The 27,984-nt window shown below is 34.1% G+C and overlaps 2 protein-coding genes across 2 annotated transcripts; both read right to left on the reverse strand.

The window, feature by feature from the left end:
* Positions 1 to 5,583: 5,583 nt before the first annotated feature.
* Positions 5,584 to 6,271, reverse strand: LOC126659942 (uncharacterized). The gene is made up of 2 exons (XM_050353273.1): positions 6,028 to 6,271; positions 5,584 to 5,914 (listed from the first exon to the last, which is right to left on the reverse strand). The coding sequence occupies exons 1-2, from the start codon at positions 6,232 to 6,234 to the stop codon at positions 5,738 to 5,740; spliced, it is 384 nt and encodes a 127-aa protein (XP_050209230.1). The 5' UTR covers positions 6,235 to 6,271; the 3' UTR covers positions 5,584 to 5,737.
* Positions 6,272 to 6,305: 34 nt separating this feature from the next.
* On the reverse strand, positions 6,306 to 8,796 carry LOC126661650 (uncharacterized). The gene is made up of 6 exons (XM_050355504.1): positions 8,706 to 8,796; positions 8,074 to 8,082; positions 7,898 to 7,983; positions 6,769 to 7,650; positions 6,533 to 6,720; positions 6,306 to 6,426 (listed from the first exon to the last, which is right to left on the reverse strand). The coding sequence occupies exons 1-6, from the start codon at positions 8,794 to 8,796 to the stop codon at positions 6,306 to 6,308; spliced, it is 1,377 nt and encodes a 458-aa protein (XP_050211461.1).
* Between the last annotated feature and the right edge of the window lie 19,188 nt (positions 8,797 to 27,984).

Here is a 27,984-nt window from a genome sequence, read left to right on the forward strand (position 1 = left end):
GTTTTATGAATTTTCCAAAGATTGCATTTATTATCTTCCTTATGTTGACATCTTGTTGATTTGTTGTTGATATATTGTTGATTTATGCATAAACTCTTGTTTTTTTTACTATTATACAGGTTAAAGCAGACTATCCACCAATAATAATACAAGATGATGATGCTTTAAATTTCTACTTTAAGATGAAAGGAAAATCATCAGATCCAACACACTTCCCACTATGCATTGAAATTGAACAAAAAATAAGAGATATATCGTTGTATGTATTATCATCGAGATCAACACACCAAAATGTCAACAAAAATTCAACAGTTTGTGAACTCCAAGAGAATTCAACAAATGTTGATAATTCCAATTCAGTTTCAAATATGTTTCAGTATGCAATGGACATGAAATCTGTTAGATGAGGATCAAGAAGTGCAGAGTCCTTACGTAGAAATTACGATCATTAATGAAATAAAGATGACAGAAATTGAAGAAGGTCAAAAATACAAAGACAAGAGCACACTAAAGACTATATTAAGCATTTACGCGATCAACAATCATTTTCAGTTCAGATCTTACAAGTCGTGCAAAATTGAGTACATAGCAATATGCAATGAGCCTGACTGTGAATGGAAATTGAGAGCGTCGAGAAATAAAAAATAAAGTGTATTCATTGTGCGAAAATTTAACAATGTACACACTTGCAAAGTTGGGGAAAGGATGGCCGATAAAAGGCAGGCAACGTATGATTTGGTTGGAAACTTCATAAAGGATAAGTACTCAAACTTCAAGACTGTTTACATGCCTGCCGATATTATTAGAGATATGAAGAAAGAATATGGAGTCGAACTAAGCTACCAAACAGCATGGAGATCAAAAGAGAGGGGATTAGAGCTCACGAGAGGACATCCGGCTGATTAATACAAATTACTGCCTTCTTATCTACACGCGCTGAAAACAACAAATCCCGGGTCTGTTGCTGAATTAGAAACAAGAGAAGACAGATTTCTTTATGTTTTTATATCGTTGAATGCATCAATTAGAGGATGGGGTTTTTGCAAGCCAATAATTGTAGTGGACGGTACGTTCCTTAAAGCAGCTTACGGAGGAACTCTTCTAACGGCAGCGACTCAAGATGCAGCAAATAAAATTTTTCCTCTTGCATTTTGTGTGGTAGATTTTGAAAATGATGCTTCGTGGGAGTGGTTTTTTTAACAAATTTAGAGAAACATTCGGCGTGATGGAAGGAATGTGCATTATCTCGGATTGACATGACAATATTAACAAAGCAATTGAAAAGGTATTCCCGGAAGCACATCATGGGATTTGTACATACCATCTTTTCAACAATGTCAAGGCAAGATATAGAAGAGCGAAAGGTGAAATCAGAGAACAATATTTTGGGGCAGCCAAAGCTTACACGCTTGAGCAGTTTGAAAAATACATGGCGGAACTTGACAAATTTGACCCCAAAATAAGGGAGTACCTCACTAAAGTGGGTTTCAAAAAATGGACGACAGTCCATTCCACCAGCAATAGGTATTCAACAATGACTTCAAACATTGCAGAATCTTTAAATGCAACAAACATAGCTGCAAGAGAACTGCCCATAACGACGATGCTCGAATTTCTACGTTCGCTTGTGCAAAAGTGGACTCATGCAAATGGAAACTGTGCAAGATCATTAAAAACAAATATGATAAAAGTGGCTGAGGATATATTGAATGAAAGCTACATTCGATCTCTGAATCTGACGCTAAACCCATTTTCAAAACTATGGTTTTGTTGACATGTTGTTGATTTCCTGGTGATGTGGATGACCAAAAATTGGTTTTCTAACTCAATTTTTTTTCTCACTAAAACAAAAACTCCCTTCTCGGTCAATTTGGACACACAGACATGCTGTTGCAGAAGATTTCAAACAGACAAAATAACGTGCCCGCACGCAGTTGCTGTAATCAAGAAATACAACAAAGATCCTTTGTTCTATTGTTCATAGTACATCATGAAGGAGACGTATGTCAACACGTACATTCACACTGTGTATCCAATGACGAATAAGTCAACATGGAATACACCTCAAGAAGTAAAAGATATAATCGTGCTGCCTCCAGAATCAAGAACAAAATCGGGGAGACCGAAGAAGAAACGCATAATGGGAGGACATGAAAAAAGGTCAAAGAATACATGCACGGTTTGCAAGAAGGGTCACAATAAATAAACATGTAGACGATGACTATAATTACAGACAGATTTATTTCTTTCAAATTAAATTGTTGTGTTTAAATTTCATATTTTTTTTTATTAGGAATTTGACTGACATTTTTAATTTTATGTTGATATCATGTTGATATATTGTTGAGATGGTGTTGATGGAAAATTGACTTTTAAACTTTTTAAGAAAAAGTAAAATTAGTGTTAAAATGCTGTGTTGATAGCCTGATGACATTCTGTTGATTTGACTTCTATAAACTAATATTTCATTTTACGAATTTTATGAATAAGTAAGCATTCATTGTTGATATCATGTTGCCAACATGTTGATATGGTGTTGATGAAAAGTTGATATTCAAGCTTTTTTAGAAAAAGTAAAATTAGTGTTAAAATGCTATGTGTATAGCCTGATGACATTCTGTTGATATGACTTCTATAAACTAATGTTTAATTTAATGTTGATGTCATGTTGCCAACTAATATTCTGTTGATATGACTTCTATAAACTAATATTTTCAAACTTTTTAAGAAAAAGTAAAATTAGTGTTAAAATGCTGTGTTGATAGCCTGATGACATTCTGTTGATTTGACTTCTATAAACTAATATTTTATTTTATGAATTTTATGAATAAGTAAGCATTCATTGTTGATATCATGTTGCCAACATGTTGATATGGTGTTGATGAAAAGTTGATATTCAAGCTTTTTTAGAAAAAGTAAAATTAGTGTTAAAATGCTATGTTGATAGCCTGATGACATTCTGTTGATATGACTTCTATAAACTAATGTTTCATTTAATGTTGATGTCATGTGGTGAAAGGAAGATTGAACAAGCTACAGACGATGTTTCTGGGGTTGATTTTGATACAAATTTGGACATGAATGAGGTATTTGTGGTTTTTCATTGTATTTAAAGTGTACTTTATTATTGTTATTAACTGTTTATACTTGTTAAAAAAATTGAAGGGAGAAGATATTTTTTTAACGGATTCCCAATTAACTCAGTTGGACGAACAAGTTGCGTCTCATTGTAGGAGCCGTGATCTTGCTTCTTCGAGTCAAGGACCTGGTCATACTAGTAAGTACTTATGTATTTTGTGTTTTTGATGAATTGAAATACTTTAGGTGATTGTTAAATTGTCCTTTTTATTAATTTGTTGATGTTGATATCATCCTGCATCATTGATGTCAACATCATGTCCACATGATATCCACATTATGTCAACATGATGTCAACATGAAATCAACTTTTGTGAAACAGTCGTTATCATTGATGTCAACATGATATCAATATCTTGTCAACATAAGTATTTTTTTGTATGTTTCTGTTTAGAATATGTTTTTTTTTTGATTTTGTTTCCTTATTTATTGTAGACCGATTGCCTTATAATGAAGCTCCATGTCCCTTGCTTGATATTGAGTACACTGAACTTGATGCATTTAGAGACATGGAAACTTTTAACTGGATTGAGCAAGGATGGAATAAGAAAACTTGGTAATAGAACTATATTATTGTTGTTTCTTAGTTTATAGATTTGCATCAACATTTGTTGACTATTTTTCTTTTTTGTACGTTTTGTAGTTCGCTTACTGAAAAATATGATGTAATTAGTCCTCCTTTCGATATTGGCGGTGATTTAATTACGAAGAAGATTTTTTTTCACATTTTGAATTTCTGTGGTGGAGAACTATCTACTTCTGTAAGTGGTTTTTAATTGTTTTAATTTTATGTTGACATTTGTTTTTGTTTACTATTTTTTTATACTTTTTTCTGTACGTTACAGCATATCGATGTTATCTTTTACTACTTGAGGAAGAAGATTAAATTGCTGTTTGACAACAAGATGAAGTTTTGTACTACGAATTCCATTTTCAGTCAGATTTTTGTAGCAGAATATTTTTCGTACGTTGCGTCTGGTTGTGCTGAATTTAAAGTTACGTCTGGAAACTCCATTCTTGAATACTATAAGGGAGGAGGCTGTCGATATAATAAGAGTTGGTTGGATGTGAATGAGCTTCTATGTCCCGTAATCATCTTAGACCCAAATCATTGGTTTCTCGTGCGGGTTAATTTTGAAGAATGCAAGGTGTATGTCTACAATTCCTACAAGACTGAAAAGATTGAAGCAAATATTGAAAAAATGATAGGAGCTTTTATGCACTATCTTCCTGTTTTTTTGAAATAAATGAACTTCTATTCGTCTAGGAATGATTCTATATCATTTGCCTTATCTTCTAGTTTCGACAGCAAATATTCTCCTTTCTCTTATGAAAATGTTGCTGAAGTGCTAGTTCAAATTAAGAGGTAACTGTTTCTATTCTGTTTTCCTTTATGTTTTCATTTGATTTTAATACCTTTTTCTAATTTGTTAAATTTTCTTTTTAAATATTATAGTGATTGTGGTGCTTTTACTTATTTGTTTGCGGAGTATCTAATTCACGGCAAGCCGATTACTTCGTCATTTTTGGGAGATGAAATGGAAAGGTACCGGAATCAACTTTGTCAAGGCTTGATTTCTTATGCGAAGTGGAAGATAGAAACTGATTATAAAAGTGACGTTGAAGGAACCGTCCAGCTTCGAAGAGAACTGAGGAGGAATAATGTTTCTCATTAGGTGTTAATATTTTGGGAATTCTTGTCTTTGGGTTTATTTTCAGTTATTTTGTTTGTTTTTAAATATGTTTGGTATCTGAATTATTCTTTTTGTTTTTTCATATTGTTTGAACAGTTTACTGATAATTTCTTTTATTTGATTCAGTTACTTTGAATTTTGTTGTAATTTTAGTGTTCTTTAAAATAATTAATACAATTATATCAACATGATGTCAACATGAAGTCAACATTTTGGCAACATGACATCAACATTGAAGTAAATATTAGTTAATAGAAGTCATATCAACAGAATGTCATCAGGCTATCAACATAGCATTTTAACACTAATTTTACTTTTTCTAAAAAAGCTTGAATATCAACTTTTCATCAACACCATATCAACATGTTGGCAACATGATATCAACAATGAATGCTTACTTATTCATAAAATTCGTAAAATGAAATATTAGTTTATAGAAGTCAAATCAACAGAATGTCATCAGGCTATCAACACAGCATTTTAACACTAATTTTACTTTTTCTTAAAAAGTTTAAAAATCAATTTTCCATCAACACCATATCAACAATATATCAACATGATATCAACATAAAATTAAAAATGTCAGTCAAATTCCTAAATAAAAAAAAAATATGAAATTCAAACACAACAATTTAATTTGAAAGAAATAAATCTGTCTGTAATTATAGTCATCGTCTACATGTTTTTTTATTGTGACCCTTCTTGCAAACCGTGCATGTATTCTTTGACCTTTTTTCATGTCCTCCCATTATGCGTTTCTTCTTCGGTCTCCCCGATTTTGTTCTTGATTCTGGAGGCAGCACGATTATATCTTTTACTTCTTGAGGTGTATTCCATGTTGACTTATTCGTCATTGGATACACAGTGTGAATGTACGTGTTGACATACGTCTCCTTCATGATGTACTATGAACAATAGAACAAAGGATCTTTGTTGTATTTCCTGATTACAGCAACTGCGTGCGGGCACGTTATTTTGTCTGTTTGAAATCTTCTGCAGCAGCATGTCTGTGTGTCCAAATTGACCGAGAAGGGAGTTTTTGTTTTAGTGACAGTATATATATTGTCATTTGCAGGGCTTACCTGAGAAAAAAGAATTGAGTTAGAAAACCAATTTTTGATCATCCACATCAACAGGAAAGCAACAGGAAATCAACAACATGTCAACAACACAATAGTTTTGAAAATGGGTTTACCGTCAGATTCAGAGATCGAATGTAGCTTTCATTCAATATATCCTCAGCCACTTTTATCATATTTGTTTTTAATGATCTTGCACAGTTTCCATTTGCATGAGTCCACTTTTGCACAAGCGAACGTAGAAATTCGAGCATCGTCGTTATGGGCAGTTCTCTTGCAGCTATGTTTGTTGCATTTAAAGATTCTGCAATGTTTGAAGTCATTGTTGAATACCTATTGCTGGTGGAATGGACTGTCGTCCATTTTTTGAAACCCACTTTAGTGAGGTACTCCCTTATTTTGGGGTCAAATTTCTCAAGTTCCGCCATGTATTTTTCAAACTGCTCAAGCGTGTAAGCTTTGGCTGCCCCAAAATATTGTTCTCTGATTTCACCTTTCGCTCTTCTATATCTTGCCTTGACATTGTTGAAAAGATGGTATGTACAAATCCCATGATGTGCTTCCGGGAATACGTTTTCAATTGCTTTTTTAATATTATCATGTCGATCCGAGATAATGCACATTCCTTCCCTCACGCCGAATGTTTCTCTAAGTTTGTTAAAGAACCACTCCCACGAAACATCATTTTCAGAATCTACCACACAAAATGCAAGAGGAAAAATTTTATCTGCTGCATCTTGAGTCGCTGCCGTTAGAAGAGTTCCTCCATAAGCTGCTTTGAGGAACGTACCATCGACTACAATTATCGGCTTGCAAAAACCCCATCATTTAATTGATGCATTCAACGATATGAAAACATAAAGAAATATGTCTTCTCTTGTTTCCAATTCAGCAACAGACCCGGGATTTGTTGTTTTCAGCGCGTGTAGATAAGAAAGCAGTAATTTGTATGAATCAGCCGGATGTCCTCTCGTGAGATCTAATCCCCTCTCTTTTGATCTCCATGCTGTTTGGTAGCTTAGTTCGACTCCATATTCTTTCTTCATATCTCTAATAATATCGGCAGGCGTGTAAACAGTCTTGAAGTTTGAGTACTTATCCTTTATGAAGTTTCCAACCAAATTATATGTTGCCTGCCTTTTATCGGCCATCCTTTCCCCAACTTTGCAAGTGTGTACATTGTTAAATTTTCGCACAATGAATACAATTGATTTTTTATTTCTCGACGCTCTCAATTTCCATTCACAGTCAGGCTCATTGCATATTGCTATGTACTCAATTTTGCACGACTTGTAAGATCTGAACTGAAAATGATTATTGCTCGCGTAAATGCTTAATATAGTCTTTAGTGTGCTCTTGTCTTTGTATTTTTGACCTTCTTCAATTTCTGTCGCCTTTATTTCATTAATGATCGTACTTTCTACGTAAGGACTCTGCACTTCTTGATCCTCATCTAACAGATTTCCCATGTCCATTGCATACTGAAACATATTTGAAACTGAATTGGAATTATCAACATTTGTTGAATTCTCTTGGAGTTCACAGACTGTTGAATTTCTGTTGACATTCTGGTGTGTTGATCTCGATGATGATACATACAATGATAGATCTTTTATTTTTTGTTCAATTTCAATGCAGATTGGGAAGTGTGTTGGGTCTGATGATTTTCCTTTCATCTTAAAGTAGAAATTTAAAGCATCATCATCTTGTATTATTATTGGTGGATAGTCTTCTTTAACCTGGATATGAGTTTAAAAAAAAAGAAGTGTTTATGCAAAAATCAACAACATATCAACAACATATCAACAACACATCAACAATATGTCAACATAAGGAAAAAATTAATATAATTAAAACAAAAAGATATCAATAACTTATCAACATAAAGTCAACAACATGTCAACCAAAATACATCAATTTTATACTAATTATATTCGTCAATATAAATTTTAACAAGTATTTGTAAATTTATAAGTATTAAAATACCTGATATTTGATTTGCATATTTGTGTCTTCTAAATCTATTTGTAGTTGTTTGACTAGTAATTCTTCAAGATGTTGCATGCTACAATCTGTTGGAATTAGAAGTCATTTAACAGCAAAATCTGTGTATTTCAGCTTATCATTCCAAAAACCATTCTACTGAACAAAAACTGCAATACTATTCATTCCTGAAACAAAATCAACATGAAAACTGAAATCAAAACAGTTTCATGTTTATATTTTATTTTTATATTTAATTCTTTACTTAATAATGATATTCTGTTGATTAATCTAATTAAACTGTAAATTTAAGAAAATTAAAGTCAACAGCAAGAAATTAAATCTGAACTTGAATTATCTTAATTGTTTCGCTTGAAATTAAGATCTAGGTGTTGCTTCTTCGTAATTTGAAGATGAAGATGTCGAATTGAGGGAGATAGCTGATGAAGTTTATCAAAATCAGTTCGCGATTAGAAACTGAGGTAGAATAATGATGTATGTTGACAGATTTATTTGTTTAAATCTGAGCTGAGAGGAAACGATGAGCTGAGAGGAAACGATGAGCTGAGAGGAAACGAGAGAAAGATGAGCTGAGAGGAAGAGAGAATTGAATGATGAGGAAAGAGAAAATAAATGAAGTTATGATTTGTATGCTATTAGGGTTTAATATATAGAATCCGTATGAAAGTAATAAAATAGGCTGTACATGGTAGTTTAGAAAAGGCAAACTTGGACCCGTATAAAAGTTAAGAAATTGGCAAAGTAGGTTGTTTGTGTAAAAAGCCCGAATTTGAAACCTAACACCACTAACTAGCAGCTATCTCTACATTGTTCATTACTTTGCCGCAGCCGCCATCTCCATCTTCATTTTCTTGTTTACATCGCAGCCTCACAACCATCATTTACTCTTGTTTAAATTTCATCCTCTTCATGCATTTATTTCTTTTGGTCTTTAATTAGTGTTGATTGATGAAGAAATTTGAGATTTTATCTTATTTGTAAAGAAGATATCGTATTATTTTGAAGAAGGGAAATGAAAATTGCGGCTATAAAAGAGTGAAATCATCATATATTTACAATTTTTTTAATAGAAGTCCTAAATTCTGGTATATTTTCTCTTAAACATGTGGTTTAAAATTTAAACCGGACGGTTTCTTAAGTTTGAGCAGTTCACTGATTCAAAGCGTTATAACGGTTTGATACTGTTTAATACGGTTGGACCGGATTTTCGGTTTATAGGGTGCATTTGGACCGTCCAGTTTAGCAATTTGCGGTTCAACCGTCCAGCTTATATTTTTGTAATATCAGTTTTTTGTGATGTTTTCTTTACGTGACTATTGATTAACTTTTATAAATGTTACAATTCATCATAAAATATACTCCGTCCATCCCATTTTAAATTTCTCATTTGACTTACACACAGATTAAGAAAATATTAATTATTCTTGTCATTTTATGTTTTTTCATGTTTTGCCCCTATTAATGATAGTGAAATTTTCCATATATGTCTTTTAAGATAACTAAAAATAAGGGTAAAATAGGGTAATGCAATGGAAAAACATTTCAAAAATAGTAACGAGACTTTTTAAATGGGACATCATAAAAGGGAATATGAGACTTCTTAAACAGAACGGAGAGAGTATGATTTTTCCGCAATACAATACAAATGACGAGAACAAAAAATAAGAATTAGCAGTGTGCCATTTAAGACGTTATTTGAAAGAACGTCACAAAATTGTAATTTTTGATACAATTAATTTTTGGGAAGTTTAAAAAATTACCTAAAAAACTAAAAATATTTGCAAAATTTAACTCATAAACTTAAAGTTTGCAACTGTACCTAAAAAATCTAAATATTTATTTTTTTATTCCGCAGTTTCAAACAGTTGCAAACAGTTTCAAACAGTTGCGAACAGTTTCAAAAAATACAATTTGAAACCGTTTTACAAAACTTTTCGCATACAGTTTCAAATAGAATTTCAAACGGTTTAAAAAAATACAATTTGAAACTGTTTTATAAACTGTTTCAAAAATAGTTTATAATAAAGTTTCAAATGGTTTATAACGGTTTACTTAAAAATAATTTGAAACCGTTTTCAAAAACAGTTTCAAATAGAGTTTCAAACGGTTTCTAAAAAACAGTTTCAAATACAGTTTAAATAGTATTTTTACAAATTTTCAGAGTAAAAAAATAAATTTTCGAAAAAAAGTAAAAAAAATAAATTTTCAAAAACGAAGTATTTTTACAAAGATTTTTAAAAAACGGAGTATTTTCTGCAATTTGTTTTTTGTTAAATCACCAAAAGAGAAAATTTATAGAGAGAATTAGGGAAATACCTAAATAAATAAAAAATTAGCAATTACCTACTACAATTTTTGGACTTGACTTACTTACCTACCCGTATCAGTCAATTATTTTTATACCCTGTCCTATTTGTTTTTATACCTAAAAATTACTCCACTTGTTTACAGTGTCTTCTTCTTCTTCTTTTCTTCATTTTTTCCGTTTAATTTTTAAAAAAATCAACAAATCAAGTCTAATCTTCAGCTCATAATATTTTAGGAAATTAATGTTTGTGATTTTTTTTATTTTATATAGATTTACTGTTAGTTTCAAATCTATTTTCCGATCCGCTCGAATTTTTAATTCGTAATCAAAATCGCGTCAAATTTCACTTGAAATTAAAATTCAACGATCATAATTTTCTCCAAAAACAAACAAAACTGATAATTTTTATTTATTTGCTTTATTAAAAACGGTTTCTAACTGTTTCAAATACAGTTTCAAATGCAGTTTCAAACAGTTTCATATAATTTTTAAAATATTATCATTTAAAAAAAATTATACAATGGTTTCAAACACTTTCCAAGCGTATCAAACAGTTTCCAAAAAAACAGCTTCAAACAGTTTACAATGGTTTCAAACAGTTTATAAAGGTTTTAAACAGTTTTATAAAACACAATTTGCAACCTTTATCTAAGAACAATTTCAAACAATTTAAAAATGTTTCAAACAGTTTACAAAGGTTTCAAACAGTTTACAAAGGTTTCAAACAATTTAGAACGGTTTCTAAAAACACTATAAAACAGTCACAAAAATAACAGTTTCAAACCATTTACAAAGGTTTCAAAGAGTATAAAACAGTCTTAAAAAAACACTTTCAAACAGTCTAAACAATAACAGTTTCAAACAGTTTCAAACCGTTTACAAAGGTTTCAAACAGTATAAAACAGTTTCGAAAAAACAGTTTCCAACATTTCCTAAAATTAATTTAAAAACGTTTGAAAACCATGTCATAACATCATTAATGAAGAAAAAATGATTTTTTCAAAAAACAAAATTGAAAAAAATTACCAAAAAACGATATTATAATTCAAACAACATAGAAAGAAGAAGAAGAAGAACATTCTGAAGAAAAACAAAATCAATGATGGCGATAGCGATGACGGAAAATTTTGTTATTTCTTGAGACGAATTTGGTAGAATTTTTCATAATGAATTCTTTTTTATCTTGAATTTGTTAAGAAATTTAATTAAAATGAAAAAAAAATCGTAAAAAGAAAATTGCAGAGAAAGGAAAGAAGAAGAAGAAGAAGAAGAAGAAAAAGAGAGAAGAGAAGAAAGAGAAAAGAAGAGAGAGAAAAGAAAAAAAGAGAAAAAAATAAAAAAAATAAAAATGCACATGTGTTTTACATAAGTGGAGTAAAAATGCTAATAAGTTAAAATTTTAATTGGGGTAAAGATAGAAACATTACAAAAAAATAGTAAAAATATAAATTTTTAAAATTTAGGTATTTAAAACAAATAAATCTAAAAATAGAGTATTTTGTGCAAATTCTTCAAATTTATATTGCTAAATAGAGAAATACCAAAACTCTAGGCCCAAAGGCCACAACACAGCCACAAGGCTCAAAACAAATGCTAGATTACCGGAAAAAACATTTTTGATACAATTGATTAGGCGTTGGAGAGCAAATCGTCACTAATTTCCATTTTTGTAGGATATTAACTTTTAATGTATATCCATTTTTTGAATGATGATATTTTATCTATAAATATAATTTTTTATATTTTGTTCATTTTTAATAAAAAAATTAATTTATTTTCTTTGTGATAATTGATTATAAAAAAATGTTATTTGTTTAAGTTCTATTTAAGCTAGTGATCGCAAATAACTATTTTTAATGCAATTTTATGACATTACGAAGGTTTTTTTGGCGCATTTGCTCTATATAATTACGAAGGTATAAAGACAATAATAACATTTAAAATGCGGTTGTTAGTAGTGATCTCTTTTTGTTAAGGGTAAATTAACCTTCGCAATTTATATTACGAGCGGTTATTATTTTATCTTTATAAATACTTTTTGCGGCGAAATCTATTAAGACCACATACGACCGGATTTTAACTCTCCTATAAGTAAATTGCGGCTAGAAATAATGAATCTGCGACTATATTTTTCCTTTGTAAAAAAGCTAGTTTCTTCTAGTGGATTTTTATTTGTTTTCATTAGTTTAATTTAATTAAAATATCAAAATTATAATTTATTGTTTAAATAATAAATTAGTTTATTTGCCTAGTACTAAATGAATTTTTGTTGAATCGATACTCTATTTTATATCACATTACTTAATTTGCAGTATTTTATACTTGTAATTTTCTGCATTAATACTTATTGACTGAAATCAAAGAGAATACAGCCAAGCAAAAAAATTAAAGATGCTGAATTACACTAATAACATCATTCAATATTCTACTAGAGCTATATAGGTTAAACTTGTCAAGAAAAATGTCTTTGATCCTTTTCATTATGCTGCTCGATGTACTATCTTCCTTCATAAATATTTTTCTATTTCTTGCATTCCACAAAGAATCCATTACAGCAGCTACCGTGACCCCTTCAGATGTTGGAGAAAATACTCTTCCTATTAGCTTTTCTGCAGAACCATCTGATAAGCTCCTCCAAAAACCAATACTCTAATTGACTCTACTGACTGGATACATCATTTAATCCATCGTTTAGTCCATCGTTTAGTCCATCGTCTACTCTAATTTAGTCCATCGTTTAATCAATTAACCTTTTAACCAATTTGTATACGTATTATTTATATCTAATAAATAATACGACCCAAGAATTAACATTTTTCCCGTTGAAACTTATAATTTTCGATTCTCGAGAGCTAATTGGCTAAGTTACCAATTTAGTACCTGCACTTTATTTTACGACTTTTCTTACCATTTTTCCTTTTTTTTTCAATTTCAAGTTTTGAATTACAGTATATTATTCTTCTCTCAAAATAACATCCTTGAAAACAACCTATTTAAGGCTTATCCATTATAATTTATTTCAATTCTTCGGTCCGATATCGCCACTCCGGCGACTCAAAACTGGACACGTGGTCCAATTAGATAATTAAATTTTTGGGGTATTACAGTCGCGGCTAACGCGGTTGAGTTATCCCGGGCCGGACCATTGGATATGAAATGATTCGATATGGAAATGATATGCATATAAGAGGTTAGGAGTTCAAATTCAGGGTTTCAATCGGATCTATCGCTTGAGAATATTATATTATTTTCATATGTTTTAAGTATGCGATGTTATGTTTCTTTTTATAATACTGTTAGTAATATGCAAACTCACTCAGTATTTTCCCAAATACTGATCCCTCACTTTTGATGTCTTTCAGGTGACTGAAGTCGGATCAGACAGCTAATCCCTTTGTGCCAAAAGTCGATTGGCTTGGACAAAGTACGAATTAATATAGAGCTGCAGTAGTTCATAGGTGTAAGCATATGAGTATAGCTTTGATCTACAAATGATATTTATTTATAAAGATGCTTTTTCATCCGTTTAATTTCTACACCAATTGCCATGAATGGGATTGGTTGTACTTACGACTAGAAACAGGGCAGTGCTGGATATGTGATATCGCTTTGTAAGGTCCTGGTTTCTTTTTGTATACGTGTTCAAAAAAGTAGTATGAGATTTTGATATTTTTAGTCACAATGTTTAAATGAGCTTTCTGGAAACGTTTTATAAATAATAATATATTTTATTTGCGAAAAATTTATTGTAGTTTTAGGCTTGTTACGGGATTTGGAGCTACCACTCCCATTCCCTAACGTCGGTCCCGACTCAATAATTTAGGTCGTGACAGTAGATCTATCTCTTTTCTTTCCATGACATGTTTAATCATATGATTTGGATATTTATAACTCCATATATGATCTGAATACAAAGATGTGTCCGAATTTTCAGCTTTTCGATCTAAACTTTCAGCTTTTCGATCTAAACTTTCAGCGACTGATTTAGCGGCTATTTTGCTTGCACTTAAACTTGATTTTTCATTATTCTTCTTCATGGAACTGATAGAATCGCTCCTTCTTGACTTTCACTTCATTTAATCTCTATTTATTCAATTAGACTCTAAAAATGCTATGCATTTACATTTTATATTAAAAATATAAAACAAGTAAAAATAAAGCTTAATCACCAAAAAATGTCAAACCTATACGTCTTGTGTTAGTTATTGCCAAACCTTTAAAAATCACCAGATTTAACCAAACCTTATATATTCTGTTTCTTTTTTAGCCATTTTTGAATCGAACCGATTTTCTTGACACCATGTCGTCCACGTCACTGCCAACTAAGCAATTGGCTGACATGGCAGTTTATATATTTAAATTAAGTTTGGCTATAACTGACACAAATTGCACAGGTTTGGTATTTTTTGGTAATTAGAGCTAATTTTAAAACAAAAATAATTTTTAAATTTAATAATTAATAAATTAATCATATTATTATAAAATTCATATATATTTAACAAAATAATATTTTTTATTTAATGCTAATTAAAATTCATCTAATTTTTTTAAAAAATTTAATTGATTCTAAAATTTCGTTTTATAATATTTGATGGATATATAATTAATTTAAATTTTATTAAAAACAAAAAATATCATATTCATCATAAAATTTATGTTTTTAAAATTCCAATCGTCGGTCAGTCGACATCGCCGCCGTTTGAGACCCTGTTGTTTGTGTTCCGAAGAACAACTTGAAATTAACATACACAACAAACATACGACAGTGTTCATAATTCAATTACACACACATACATGAAAAAATAATTACTCAATAGATCATTACTTATTTACAGGATAGATGTAATTGTTTTCTCATTTGTTTCTCTATAAAGTGAAGCCTATTGTGGTGGAATCAATATATATCACGATATTTATAAAACATATACGCATATGTCATTTTACTTTACATAGCTAAAAACTTAGCTTAATTTACACATAATCACTTTTTTATTACTTAAACTCGGTCCTAACAAGATCTTAATAATATTAAAAATAATAAATCAAACTCGGAATCATCATGAACATTAAAAACTTTCACCAAATTTAATTTAACATTAATTCCTAAGTAATACATTAATTCATTTTTTTAATTTAAATAGCTAAAAATTTAAAACTATCCTTTAATTTTAATTATTAATTAAATTAATTATATATTTATTAAAATATATAATAAAATAAATTTATTTGATTTAGGAAAATATTAGATTAATTTTATTTAGTATTAAATATAAAATATTAATTATGTCTAAATATATATGAATTTTATAAATGATATAATCAATTTACTAATTATTGAATTAAAAAATTGATTTGATTTTAAATTTAGGTTTATTCATCTAAAAATACCAAATCTATTTGTCTTGTGTCAGTTATAGCCAAACTCAATTTAAATATATCAGTTGTCATGTCAGCCAATTGCTTAGTTGGCAGAGACGTGGATAACATGCTATCAAAAAATCGGTTTGATTCAAAAATGGCTAAAAAAGAAACGGAACATATAAGGTATGGCTAAATCTGGTGCTTTTTAAAGGTTTGGCTATAATTGACGCAAGACGTATAGGTTTGGCTTTTTTTGGTGATTAAGCCTAAAAATAACTATATAAGCTCTATTTTACGCAATAAAACACTAAAATATAGCGAATAAATGATATGAAAATTACGTAAAATATAAGCTTATCAAACCTTCTCACACTAAAACTTTGCTTGTCCTCACACATGAATCTTGCTCTTATTACAAACTACTCGAGCTCGATACATGTCATATACAAGTCAATAATTAATTTACCAAACTAATGAATTAATTAAGTGAAAGCTTCTAAACCAACTACCATTAATAATGCAGACAAATGATGAATGCAATTACAATGACATAATCCGATAACACTAAGAACACTAACATTTTAGCTCATGCGACACTGAATTTCACCAATGTTCATTATCATTTGCGGGACATGTGAAAATAGTCAATTTCTTACTTAGACAAATCATGTAGTAATCTAATAATAATTAAGCAAATGGCATCAATTCCTCACAAGTTTTCACTCCGACACTCACGTGTTTGATGTGTAAAATCAACAAATTATCTCACAATTTAAAACATGTAAATTACCATAGACTTGCTCATAGTCCCGGACTCTCCTATTTGGCTCGATTTTTGACAAAAATCACTTGGACTTTATTTTTGGGTTGTGATGAGGTTTAGGTAAAAGGCGAGTAATTTTTGGATATTTGGCTACAACTTGACTTGAATCAACTTTACTGTGAAGTGCGAAATAATGAACTAGCTTGGAATACCTTGTATGAGTGAACTTTTCTTTCTTTTAGTTGCCTTTATTTTTTTTTCCTCTTGGTTTTCCTTTTCTTGCTATTTTTGTCATCTTTCTTTTATTTTATTTCTTTCACTTTTATTGCAAAGCATTCTTTTTTTTTTAGACACTTGTTCACATTTTCTTTTTCATCCTCAAGCTAGAATCACACTTTTCTTCAATCTAAATTGAGGTGTTGAAAGAGGTGAAGGTTTGAAGTGTAAAAAGTGTAGAATGTGGGTTAAAAATAAAGAAAAGAGGCTAACGCTAAAAAATATTTAATCTAATGGATGAAGAGTATGCTATTTAAGTGGTCTAAGACAAACTGTGTATACCTAACGCCAAGATCATCTAAATGTCAAAACCTTAACCGTGTAACTTTGAACGAACACTGAGCAAGTTCTAGAAATATAGCATGTTAACAATTCTCACAATAAAAAAATTAGACTCGAACTCTCAAAAATAAATGTTGTATTTTTCCATTTACTCAAGTATTATAAGTCATGCCAAAATGTCAAAAGTTTAAAAATGACTAAATTTTTTATAATAACAAACATGTCATGATTCCGCATCAAGTTATTCAATCGTGTTTCAGTGGTCACTAAAAGCTAAAAATTGAATTAAACCTAATCCTATCGAATCATGTCATATAATTAGCTTTTTATTCGGCAAACATCACTAACCATTGTCATAATTAGAAACCGCACTTATCATTTATTCATGGTTTAGAACTAATTATTTGACAAAATTTTATGAATTCAAGCCAAATCTTTATTTATTTAAGGGTTAATTCCATAAAAAGTCACGACCTTTACACGAATTTTATTTTAATCACGACTTTTAAAAATTGCCATATAAAACCATGACCTTTATTATTTTTCAAATCTATCACCGACTATTTTTCCGGTAAATTTTACTCTTTATTTTTTTCAAATATTCCGGATTATGGTGGCCACGTCATCATAAATACACAAAAAAATTGATTTGATGATAGATTTGAAAAAAAATGAAAGGTCGTGATTTTATATGGCAACTTTTAAAAGTCGTGATTAAATTGAAAATTCGTGTTAAAGGTTGTGACTTTTTATGAAATTAACCCTTTATTTAATTTTCTATTCACATTTTTCTTTCTTTTTACCTCCTCACACTATTTCTAGCCATAACTTAAACTGGCAAATATATACATTTATTCATTTTTTTTATTGAATTTTTTCAATTTTTTTTTATTATTCATTCCCCACCCCCCCCACCCCCCCACCCACTTAAAATAATGTATTGTCCGCAATGTATGAGAAATTGCAAGATTAAAAGAAAGAAGAATAAGTAATAAAAAAAATAAAATTGAAATACCTTTATTTATAGGCTTAATACACTAATGAATTTTATGGTAGTGTTTTACTAAAAAAAAAACTAAAATGCATATGATAATGAGATTCCTAATTAAAAAAATTTAGACAACAAATCAAAATAGGAAATCAATTAAGAACCTAACTAAGTTGGGAAATGACAAATGAAAAAGGGAATAAAGTTAATTGTAATAAAGTTATAGAAATTTTTTAAAATACTAAATATGTTACCATAATTCTATTAGAAGATGTAGCACTAGAAAAATAAAAATATATCAAAATATTAAATTAAATTCATAAACAAAAATCTGAGATTTTAATAATATTTAAAAAAAAAATTATGTGATTCAGTCCCTCGGCCGACACTTGGCCGGTGCACGCAACCAGACCGGCTAAGAATCGGCTGAGGGTCTGTCAAGAATTTTGAAAAAGTTAAAAAAAGGCGAGAAAATTATTTTTCGGCCAGCCCTTGGCCGGTGATCACACCTAGGCCGGCTGAGGATCTGTCCAAAAATATTTGAAAAACGAAAAAAATTACAAACCTCTCAGGAATGCTACCCGTGTGTGCTTGTTTAAAGTTGAGAGCTCGACTGTCAATTCTCAACATCACGGAGGATCAAAAAGACCGAGTTGCTCACGTCTTTGATTAATCAAAAGTCTAGGATATGGTTTACACCATTCCTTAAGAACTTTAAAGACGTCTTCATTGGTCCCCTCTAACTCAATCAATTCATCATCTACCTTACGCCGTAATTTGAACGGTCCGCTCCACTTGGAAATCAACTTCCACGGATAGGAGTGCATATGAGACGTTTGAACTTGGACATACTCACCAAGAGTAGTAACTTCCGTACATATCCATCTCTTGCTTGCAGTTGCTATCTCATCGAGCTTCAACTTCCATGATGTCCAACGTCTCGGTTTCCCTTGCGTGGTTTGACATGAGGTCCCTTCCTTATTAATGCGAAAACACTTGAGGGTTCTTTTTCTTGAACCGTCTCTGGTATTCCTAATGGAATCACCTCCTTCATAGGCACATGGCATGTTAGTTCAATATAATCAACCCACATGCATTTTTCTTCCTCGCGCTTGCTATCATAATGCCTAATATCGAACTCCACACTTTCCTCATTCATTCTCAAAGTGACTTTTCTGGCAGGAACATCAATTAACGCCCTTCCCGTGTTAAAAAATGTCCGCCCAAGATGAACTTGACCACTTTCACTAGCACGTCTTCTACTACTCCATGCGGTTTCTTGAGTGAATGGTTGACTAATTGGAGCATCGTGGAAGTTTCCTTTACCGATTGATTTCCACATAAATTTCTGAAAAGACATAGGGGCATTAGATCTATACTTGCACCCATATCACAAAGCCAATTAAGAGAAGTAGAAGTGCCAATTGAGTAAGAAATAGTGAAACTCCCTAGATCCTGCAATTTGGTAGGCAACTTGCTTGAGATGATTAAGCTACAATTTTCAGCCAATGAAATGGTGCCGTTTTCGTCCCAGCTCCGCTTGTTCATGATTATGTGTTTGAGGAGCTTCACGTATTGAGGCATTTCACGCAAAGCATCTGTTAGACTTATGTTGATTTGTAGTTTTTTGAAGATGTCCAAGAATTTATGGAATTTCTTGCTATCTGGTGTCTTCTTGAGTCGACTTGGAAACGGTACCTTAGGAAAATACGAAGGTGGTGGTGGTGGTCTAACATATGGAGCCTCAACTTCAATCACTACCTCCTTACTAGCCCTTGACTTACTCGAATTTGCCTCATTAGTACTTGACTCATCATTAACTTCGATAGGCTTTTTACCATGAGGATCATCAAAAACCTTACAACTTCGGAGTGTGATAGCATTCACAAATTCTCTTGGATTAGTTTCGCTAATAGAAGGTAAACCACCTTGGTTTCTACCTTGGATAGAGCTTGCTAATTGTGATAATTTCACCTCAATATGATGGAAGGCAAATGCTTTAGTTTTTTCTTTTTGTCGCGCTTCCGCTTCAAACCTCTCGAATTGCTCCATTTTCTCCAATATTTTATTGAGCTTCCTCCCTTCATCTTGATTCCTATTTTGTTGGAATCCGGGAGGATATTGCAGCCTACCTCCATAGTCGTGAGAGTTAAATTTACCTTGGTTAGGTTGGTAATGGTTGCCAGATTGAAAATTGGAACTTCCTGCATTTGATTGAGTATTTGCGTTGGCTTGACCCATACGATTTGTATTATTCCAGGTAAATAAAGCCGATAATTGATAGATGCGGTGATATTAAAAATATCATTTCACATAGAATCGGACTAAAGGTACATATATTGGGTTTGGCATTATATGTAATGATGAGGTGTTAGGGTGTCTGATCCCCTGTGTGAGTTTAGGATCAATCTATTAATTGGCAAGCGTGTATCCTTTGCTTTTCTTAGTCGATGTGGGTTTTTGCGTGAAACATGTGTTTTGTAAATTTATTCTATCATTAATCCCATTCTTGTTCCGGTTTTGCATAGATATTTATGTCTGTAATGTGAAGCGGGCAATTCTTGGGCCGGGTCGTCCGTTTGATTTCTCCTCTCCTCTTTTCCTGCGCCTTGCTGACAGCCTGTTATGCAACATTCAATGCGTCGTGCACCTTTTGGTGTTCTGCCGTCGTTTCATTTCCCTTTCATTTTTGAAATTTACCTGATTTACCTGTTTCTTCACTTTTTATTTTCTTTGTTCTTATTGTGCTTTCCTTTCTCTTCTTGTTCTTTTTCCCGTTCTTCAATCTATTTCTTCCTTGACCATGGCTGAGGGTATTCCAAAGCAGTTGCCACTTTGAAGACGTGGCCTTGTTTCGCTTCGGGGACTTACAGCATTCCTGATGACTATTTTATGGATCTTCCGGCGGAGGGTCAATTTGCCAACTCTCGTCTTCCTCATGGTTCCTCCTTTATTTTTGAAAACAACTGCGGCTGGTCTTCGCTTTCCGTTGGATTCGTTGTTGTCCCGATTTCTGGAGTCTTGGGGTATCTCTTTGTCTCAATTGCATCCCAATGATACCCGTCAATTCATTTGTTTAAAGTCGCTATATCATCTTCATGGTGAGCGGCTGACTCTCAATCGCGTCCACCACTGGATGTATTCTCCCTATCGTCGAAAAGAGTTTCCGTTCATTTCTTTAGGGTTTCACTCTGGTTTGAAGATGTTCAAGGATCTTCCTGACTCGATTAAGAAACATTGGAAGGGTAAGTTTTTCATTATTTCGCATCTGACCCGCTCCTTTGGTCCCATAGTATGACGCTCCCATATTGAGCCCCACGATCTGTTTGAGGTTTCGGACGAGGAGCATGCTCTTTTGCAGCGCATTAGGGTTACCTATGCTGAGGGATCTGGGATGTATGCTGACTTTATCAGCGAGTATTTATGGAGACGAGTCGCTCCGCCTGCCGTTCCTATTAAGGTTGTTTCTCTTCCCGCCGTTACTGTTCCTACTAGTAGTGAGTTGTACTCTGTTTTTTTTGTTCAGTTTTGTCTGTGTCTTTTCTCATTGTTTTACATGTCTAATAGGTTGCTCTCTAGTTGTGTCTGCCGCCCCCTCAACTGGGCTCGCTGCGGTTCCTCAGAGACGTTAGCAAAGTGATGATTCGGATCTCCCCCAGAGGAAGAAGCCAGATACCTCTATGCCTTCCTTGCTGTCGCACCATCTCCCCCTTTACCGTTGACTGAGGCTCCTCGTTTGGCTTTCCCTGGTGGTCCCCCGTGGTTGTAAGCTCATTATCTCCTTGCACCGGGACTGCTTCCATTCTTCCTGCCTGTACTCTTCCATCTTCGATCGGAGCTGGCATTCCTCCTCTGGATCCCTCGGCTGCTTTTTCTTCTTTGTCTGTTTCAACTGAAGAAGATGAAGAAGAGGTGCTTGTCTTTCCTAATACTATCGTTCATCGGGGTTCTGACTTGATTCTCCCCTTTGGTAGCAGTTGCTATGATCCTGACATTCTTCGTCAGGTTCGCGATTTTATTGGGATGATGGAGCCTCCATCCCTTTACCAAAAGTTGAAGGGAAATGATCTCATATGACTCGATTTGTTAGGGGTTCTTTAATGCTACTGATGGCATTTGTATGGCTCAGTAACATTATATTGCTAAGGAGTGCGAGTTAGCGGCGGAGCAGGCGAATCTTAGGTTTGCCACCTAGCAGGCGAATGAGGCTTTGATCAAACAAGACCTTTTGCGGAAGGAGAATGTGGACCTTCGTGCTGTGCTTGTCCGGGTTAAGACTGATTGTGCTCTGGCGGAAGAGAATTTGGAAGACTATGCTTTTCTTGTTTCTCGGCTGTTGAGGTTGCGCTGGAGGGCTATTCGTGAGAACTACTTAGCTCTGCATCCGGGTGGGGATACTTCATTCCTTTCTGTTGATGCTCGTTTGCTTAAGGACAAGGCTCAACGCTTATTGGAGGATCACAAAAAAGTTGGAGCGATACCGTCTACAGTTTGTCCACCTTCTTCTGTTCGTCCAGCTCCTTCAGTTTTTGTTAGCCATCCCAGCCTTCCTCCTCTATCTTTGGGTTTTCTTTCACCTTTTGTGTCACAGTCTTTGGCTATGCCGGATCCTAGCATGGCATTTTTGTCCGAAGGTTTCGGGTTTTTGAATACATCGAATGGGGATTGATGCTTGTAATGGTAGTCTTATAATTTTATGGTGTTTTTGTAGGCCTTGGCCATGTTATGACTGTGGACTCCGTATTTTATCCATTATGTTTATACGTTTTGCTTGTGTTTCCTTACGCGATTGAATTAATTGGATGATTCGCCAATTGTCGCTTCTCTAACTTTGTTTATTGTCGTAGTTGTTGTTGCATGCGTGTTTTTCATTTGAGGAATGTTCCTCAAGTGTTGGCTATCGCCTTTGTGGGAGATGCCTCCCAAATATGTTATTTGTATTTTTTGTTTCGAGAAATTTTTCTCAATTAATCCTGGCTGTTGCCTTTTGGGAATTATTTTCCTTGTGTTGTTGCTGTTATTGTTTGTTTTTTTTTTTGCTCTTTTTGTAGCTTTTAATCAACATTCTCTTGTTATTTCATTCATGGTAGAATTTCAGGAAAAATTATTGTACGCATTCGTTGCGCCATGTCATTCGTGCAACAAGCCAATGATGCGTTAGCCATGTGGAAAAATTGATAATAAAAAAATTAAATGATAAATAAAAGATTCCCTATCGCAAATGCTCATTGGCTTGTGTAAATATGACATGGCACAACCAATGCATGGGATAAACACTCAATTTCAAGTGTTCTACATTCCAAAATATGGGTACTTCTTGTCCTTTCATTGTTTCTAGACGGTATGCTCCTCTGCCGGTTATCTTGATAACTCGATATGGTCCCTCCCAGTTACTCTCTAGCTTTCTACGCCAATGTTCCCTTTTCCTATTGCTGCATCCCTTTTGTAGTAGTATATGACTGCTTGACTTTGATAAGCCTCAGCTCGGACATTCGCCGCCTGTCTCCTTACTTCTAGCTGATCCTTGGAAGCTCTTAGTTTTTCTTTGTTTGTTTCTTCCTTGTAGAGCGTTGTTCTTAATGTTGGCATTCCTATTTCTACTAGAATGACCGTTTATACCCCGTATGTTAGGCGGAATGGTGTTTCTCCTGTTCCTTTTCTTGGTGTCGTTCTATATGCCCATACTACGCTGTTTAGCTCCTCCGCCCAGTTCCCCTCTCGTCCAATCTCTTTTTCAATCCTTTACAGATTATTCTACTTGTAACCTCTGTCGTTACATTAGTTTGAGGGTGCGCTACCAATGTGAACTTCAGGTCTACTCCTAGGTTCTCGCAGAAACCCCTGAAGGTGGAGCTGTCAAATTGCTTCCCATTGTCCATTACTAATGTCTTGGGTATGCCGAACCGAGACACCACTTCCCTCCGGAAGAATTCTTCTACTTTGGCCGCAGTTATTGTGGAAACTACTTTTACTTCTACCCATTTGGTGGAGTGATCAATCGCCACGAAGATGAACTTTTTTTTTTATTTTTCACCGTTAGGAATGGCCAAGGGTTGTGTGCCGGCTTGGTTTCCTGGGCCGGTATGTGTGACCTTTCTCCATACTTTTAGCATTTGTCGCACTTCTTAACCAGCTCTTTTGAGTCTGCCTCCATGGTTGGCCAGTAGTATCCTTGTAGGGATGCTTTTATCACCATGACAGCTGGCCCCTCGTGTGATCCGCATATTCCGTCTTGTATCTCGCTCAAGATGTACCGTCCTTCCCTTCGTGACACGCACCTGCACCATTGATGGCTTATGGCCGTTCGATATAGCGTTTCTTGGTAGATCGCGTATCTGCTAGCCATTTGTCTTATCTTTTCTACTTCTCCTTTGTCCTCGGGGGTCTTTCCCTCCTCCAGGTATCTCTAGATAGGCTCCATCCACTCATCCATCTCTTGTATGGGGTAACTTGATGGTGTGTCGATGGTTGGCGATGATATTTCCTCTTTGAATTCCATTTGCTGAAATCTATCACTTTTCTTTGAGGCCGCTTTATCTATTGTGTCTGCTTCTGCATTTTCTTCCCATCCTATTTTTTTTATTTGCCATTGTCCTCCCCGCTTCTCAATTTCCTATAGCAGTTCCTTTGCTCTCTTGTGATACTTTATTAGGTTTTCTTCTTTTGTGGCGAACGTTCCATTTATTTGTCCAACGACCAGCTTTGAGTCGTAGTGGATCTTCAAGCTCTCGGTTCTTACTTCAACCGCTAGTGCTAGCCCTGCTATCAGTGCTTCGTATTCTGCCATATTATTTGTTGCTTCGAAGCTTAAATGAACTCCATATTCTATTCGCACTTTATGTGGCCCGTTGAGGATGACCCCTGCTCCTGCCCCCTTCTCATTCTTTGCTCCGTGGACGTAGAGTTCAAATTGTTCCTTTACCTCCGGTTCTACTAAGGAATATCTGGTCAGCTCTTCTACGAATTCGGCCAATGCTTGGGCTTTCATTGTTTGCCTGGGTTCATAACTGACGTCATGCTCTCCTTGTTTTATTGACCATTCTTCATGAGAGTTCTGGTCTCTGGAGCGCCTATCGTAGAGGTTGATCAGATCGCACGACTATCGGGTGTGCTTGAAAGTATGGACTTAGGTTCTTTGTCGTTGTCTTCAATGCTAGCGCCATTTTTTCAATTTCTGGGTACCTGTGCTCCGCATCTTTTAACGTCTGACTGACATAATACACCGGTAGTTATTGTCCTGCCTCTTCTCTTACCAAAACTGTTGCACTTGCGTCTCTACATACTGAGATGTATAAATAAAGGACTTCCGCCTCTCTGGGTCTGCTCAGCATTGGTGGCATTTGAATGTCTTTGATTTCAGCGTGTTGTAGAATGGGAGAAATCTCATTGATGATGACGAGATGAATCGTCCCAATGCCGCTATTCTTCCATTGAGAATGTACACTTCCCGCTGGTTTTTTTGTCGGGATCATTTCCAGGATGGTCCTGATTTTCTCCGGGTTCGCCTCCACTCTTCTTTGCAACACCATATATCCGAGGAATTCCCTTCCTTCTACTCCAAACGTGCACTTTTATGGGTTCATCTTCATATTGAATTTGCTGAGAACTTCCATCATTGTTCGTAGATCCTTCGGGTGATCTTCTTCACTTTAGCTTTTCACAATCACATCATCGACATACACCTCCATTATTTTGCCGATCTGGTCTTTAAACATATGTTTCATTAGTCACTGGTATGTTGCCCCTGCATTTTCTAATCCAAACGGCATCATCGTGTCACAATAAGTTCCTTCGTCGGTGAAGCTTGTCATTGTTTGATCATCTTCTTTCATCGGGATTTGGTTGTACCCCTGAGCCATATCCGCCAGGTTGTACAGCATATATCCCGCGGTTGAGTCGACCAGTTTATCGATATTAGGCAGGGGGAAGTAATCCTTCGGGCAGGCTTTATTTAAGTCCGTGAAGTCGACGCACATGCGGTGTCGTCCGTTTGCCTTTTTTACCAACACCACGTTGCTAATCCAATCTGGATATTTGACCTCCTTGATAAATCCTGCCCCCAAAAACTTCTCTACCTCTTCTGCTATTATCTTCTGTCGCTCCTTCGAGTGTCTTCGCTTCTTTTTTCAAATTGGGTTCTTGGTTGTGTCGACGTTCAACTCATGGCATGCTACCCCTGGATCAACTCCTTTGATTTACAAGGCCTTTATGATGAAAGCTCCTTGGAATTTCTGAAGCACCTCCTTAATTTCCGTTTCTGTCAAATTCATTCATACCGGTGCCCATTTTTTACACTTTTCTCGGCTTGAATTTCCCAAGGCTTCGTCTCCCCGACCGGTTCGGCTGTTGATTCCTCAAATGGTAGTTCCAGTATCTCGACTATATGGAGCAGCTCAGCCATGAATGCGAAGTGGTAGGCTTCCTCTTCTTCTCGACTTCCTCCAATCGTCATCGTTCCTTTTTCAAGTGGAATCATTATTCTCCTGTTCCTCGTGTCGATGACTGCTCCTGACTCGTAGAGGAACGGCCGTCCCAATATAAGGTCATATGGGAGGTTCTTGATTATGATCTAGAAAGGGGAAGTAATCGTCCTTTCCTGTCCTCCATGATCATTGAAGTTCACCCGAATCTCCGCTACTCCCGTTGTCTGGAGTCTTCCGCCTCCAACTTCTTGTATGCAACATAGTTTCCCTTTTACCCGGATCTGGCTTCCTCGTGCCGCCCAATAGGCCTTCTCTGCGATGACATTAGCGCATGCTCCCAGATCTACCGACACCTTCTGAACCTCGTGCCCTCCTACTCTTGCCGTCACCACGATGGGTCCTCCGTCCTATAGGCCTTCCAGCTGCTCACCACTTCTATCACTAGAATTTTTTTTTTTAATAACAGTTCTCACAGACGACGCCATATGATAGATGTGGTGATATTACAGATAGAGTTTCATATAGAATCGGACTAAAGGTACATGTATTGGGTTTGACATTATATGTATAGGTGAGGTGTCAGGGTGTCTGATCCCCTATGTGAGTTTAGGATCGATCTATTTATAGCCAAGCATGTATCCTTTGTTTTTCTTAGTCGATGTGGATTTTTGAGTGAACCATGTGTTTTATAAACTTATTCCATTAGTAACAGATAAGCCAAGCGAGTAAGGTTATCTCAAGGAGGTCCACGAACCCGGTCTTTTGCTTTGATGCACGATAATATTACCCATAGCTGAGTAAGGTTATCTAGCCGGTATAAAAGTCATTTCCTAGTTGAACTAGCTAGCCACTCTATTTTCAAACCATTTTCAGATCAAGAAGTCAACCATAAGCCTGGGCAGGCTTCTCCCGAACCCCGCTCCGCTAACACATATTAATTAATAAATATGAAAAATAAATTATTTTTAAAAATTATTAAAAACAAAAACAAAATTTTAAAAAAAATTATTAAGATGTTTAAACATATATTAAATAAAAGAGAGAAAAAATCAATACTATTTTTTTAATATGATGTGAATTTATATAAGAATAAATTAAAAATTACTGAAATTTTATAAGAATAAAAAGACATTTATTATAAAATTTTATGTTTTTAATTGAAGTTGAATTTGTCTATACTCCAAAATGGGCTGTAATTGATTTCAACTTTCGGAAGGTGAATGGAGGGGAGTGATTCACCTTCCATTTTCTTCCCTTTATGGTTAAATAGTTTGTCCAATTCTCCTCATATTACCTTCCAGTTCCTTATTAAATCCAGTTCATGCAAAGTGTGTAAGGTATTTTTTTTTTCATTGACGTTTTATATTTCTTCTATTTTTTGTTTTTTTCCTATATCAAATACTGATTTGAGCGTTGGAGCGGACGCCTAAAAACTACCTCGATTTTCTTTCTTATCTATGTTGCTTGTTTTCAGGTAATCCGTTTGGCGTCTTGCATAGATCATCTTGGATCCTTGGTGATTTATCAGTTACCATTTGATCTGTATATATTTTAGTTACATTTCACATAAAAAGATCAAAAACAATATCAACTTTGAGTAATTTTATTGGATTTGATTTGATTTGGTAACTGTATTGACTGGTGCATACCCTCTAAGTCTAACATATT

This window comes from Mercurialis annua, linkage group LG8 (assembly GCF_937616625.2).
Source record: "Mercurialis annua linkage group LG8, ddMerAnnu1.2, whole genome shotgun sequence".
Classification (NCBI taxonomy): Eukaryota; Viridiplantae; Streptophyta; class Magnoliopsida; order Malpighiales; family Euphorbiaceae; genus Mercurialis; species Mercurialis annua.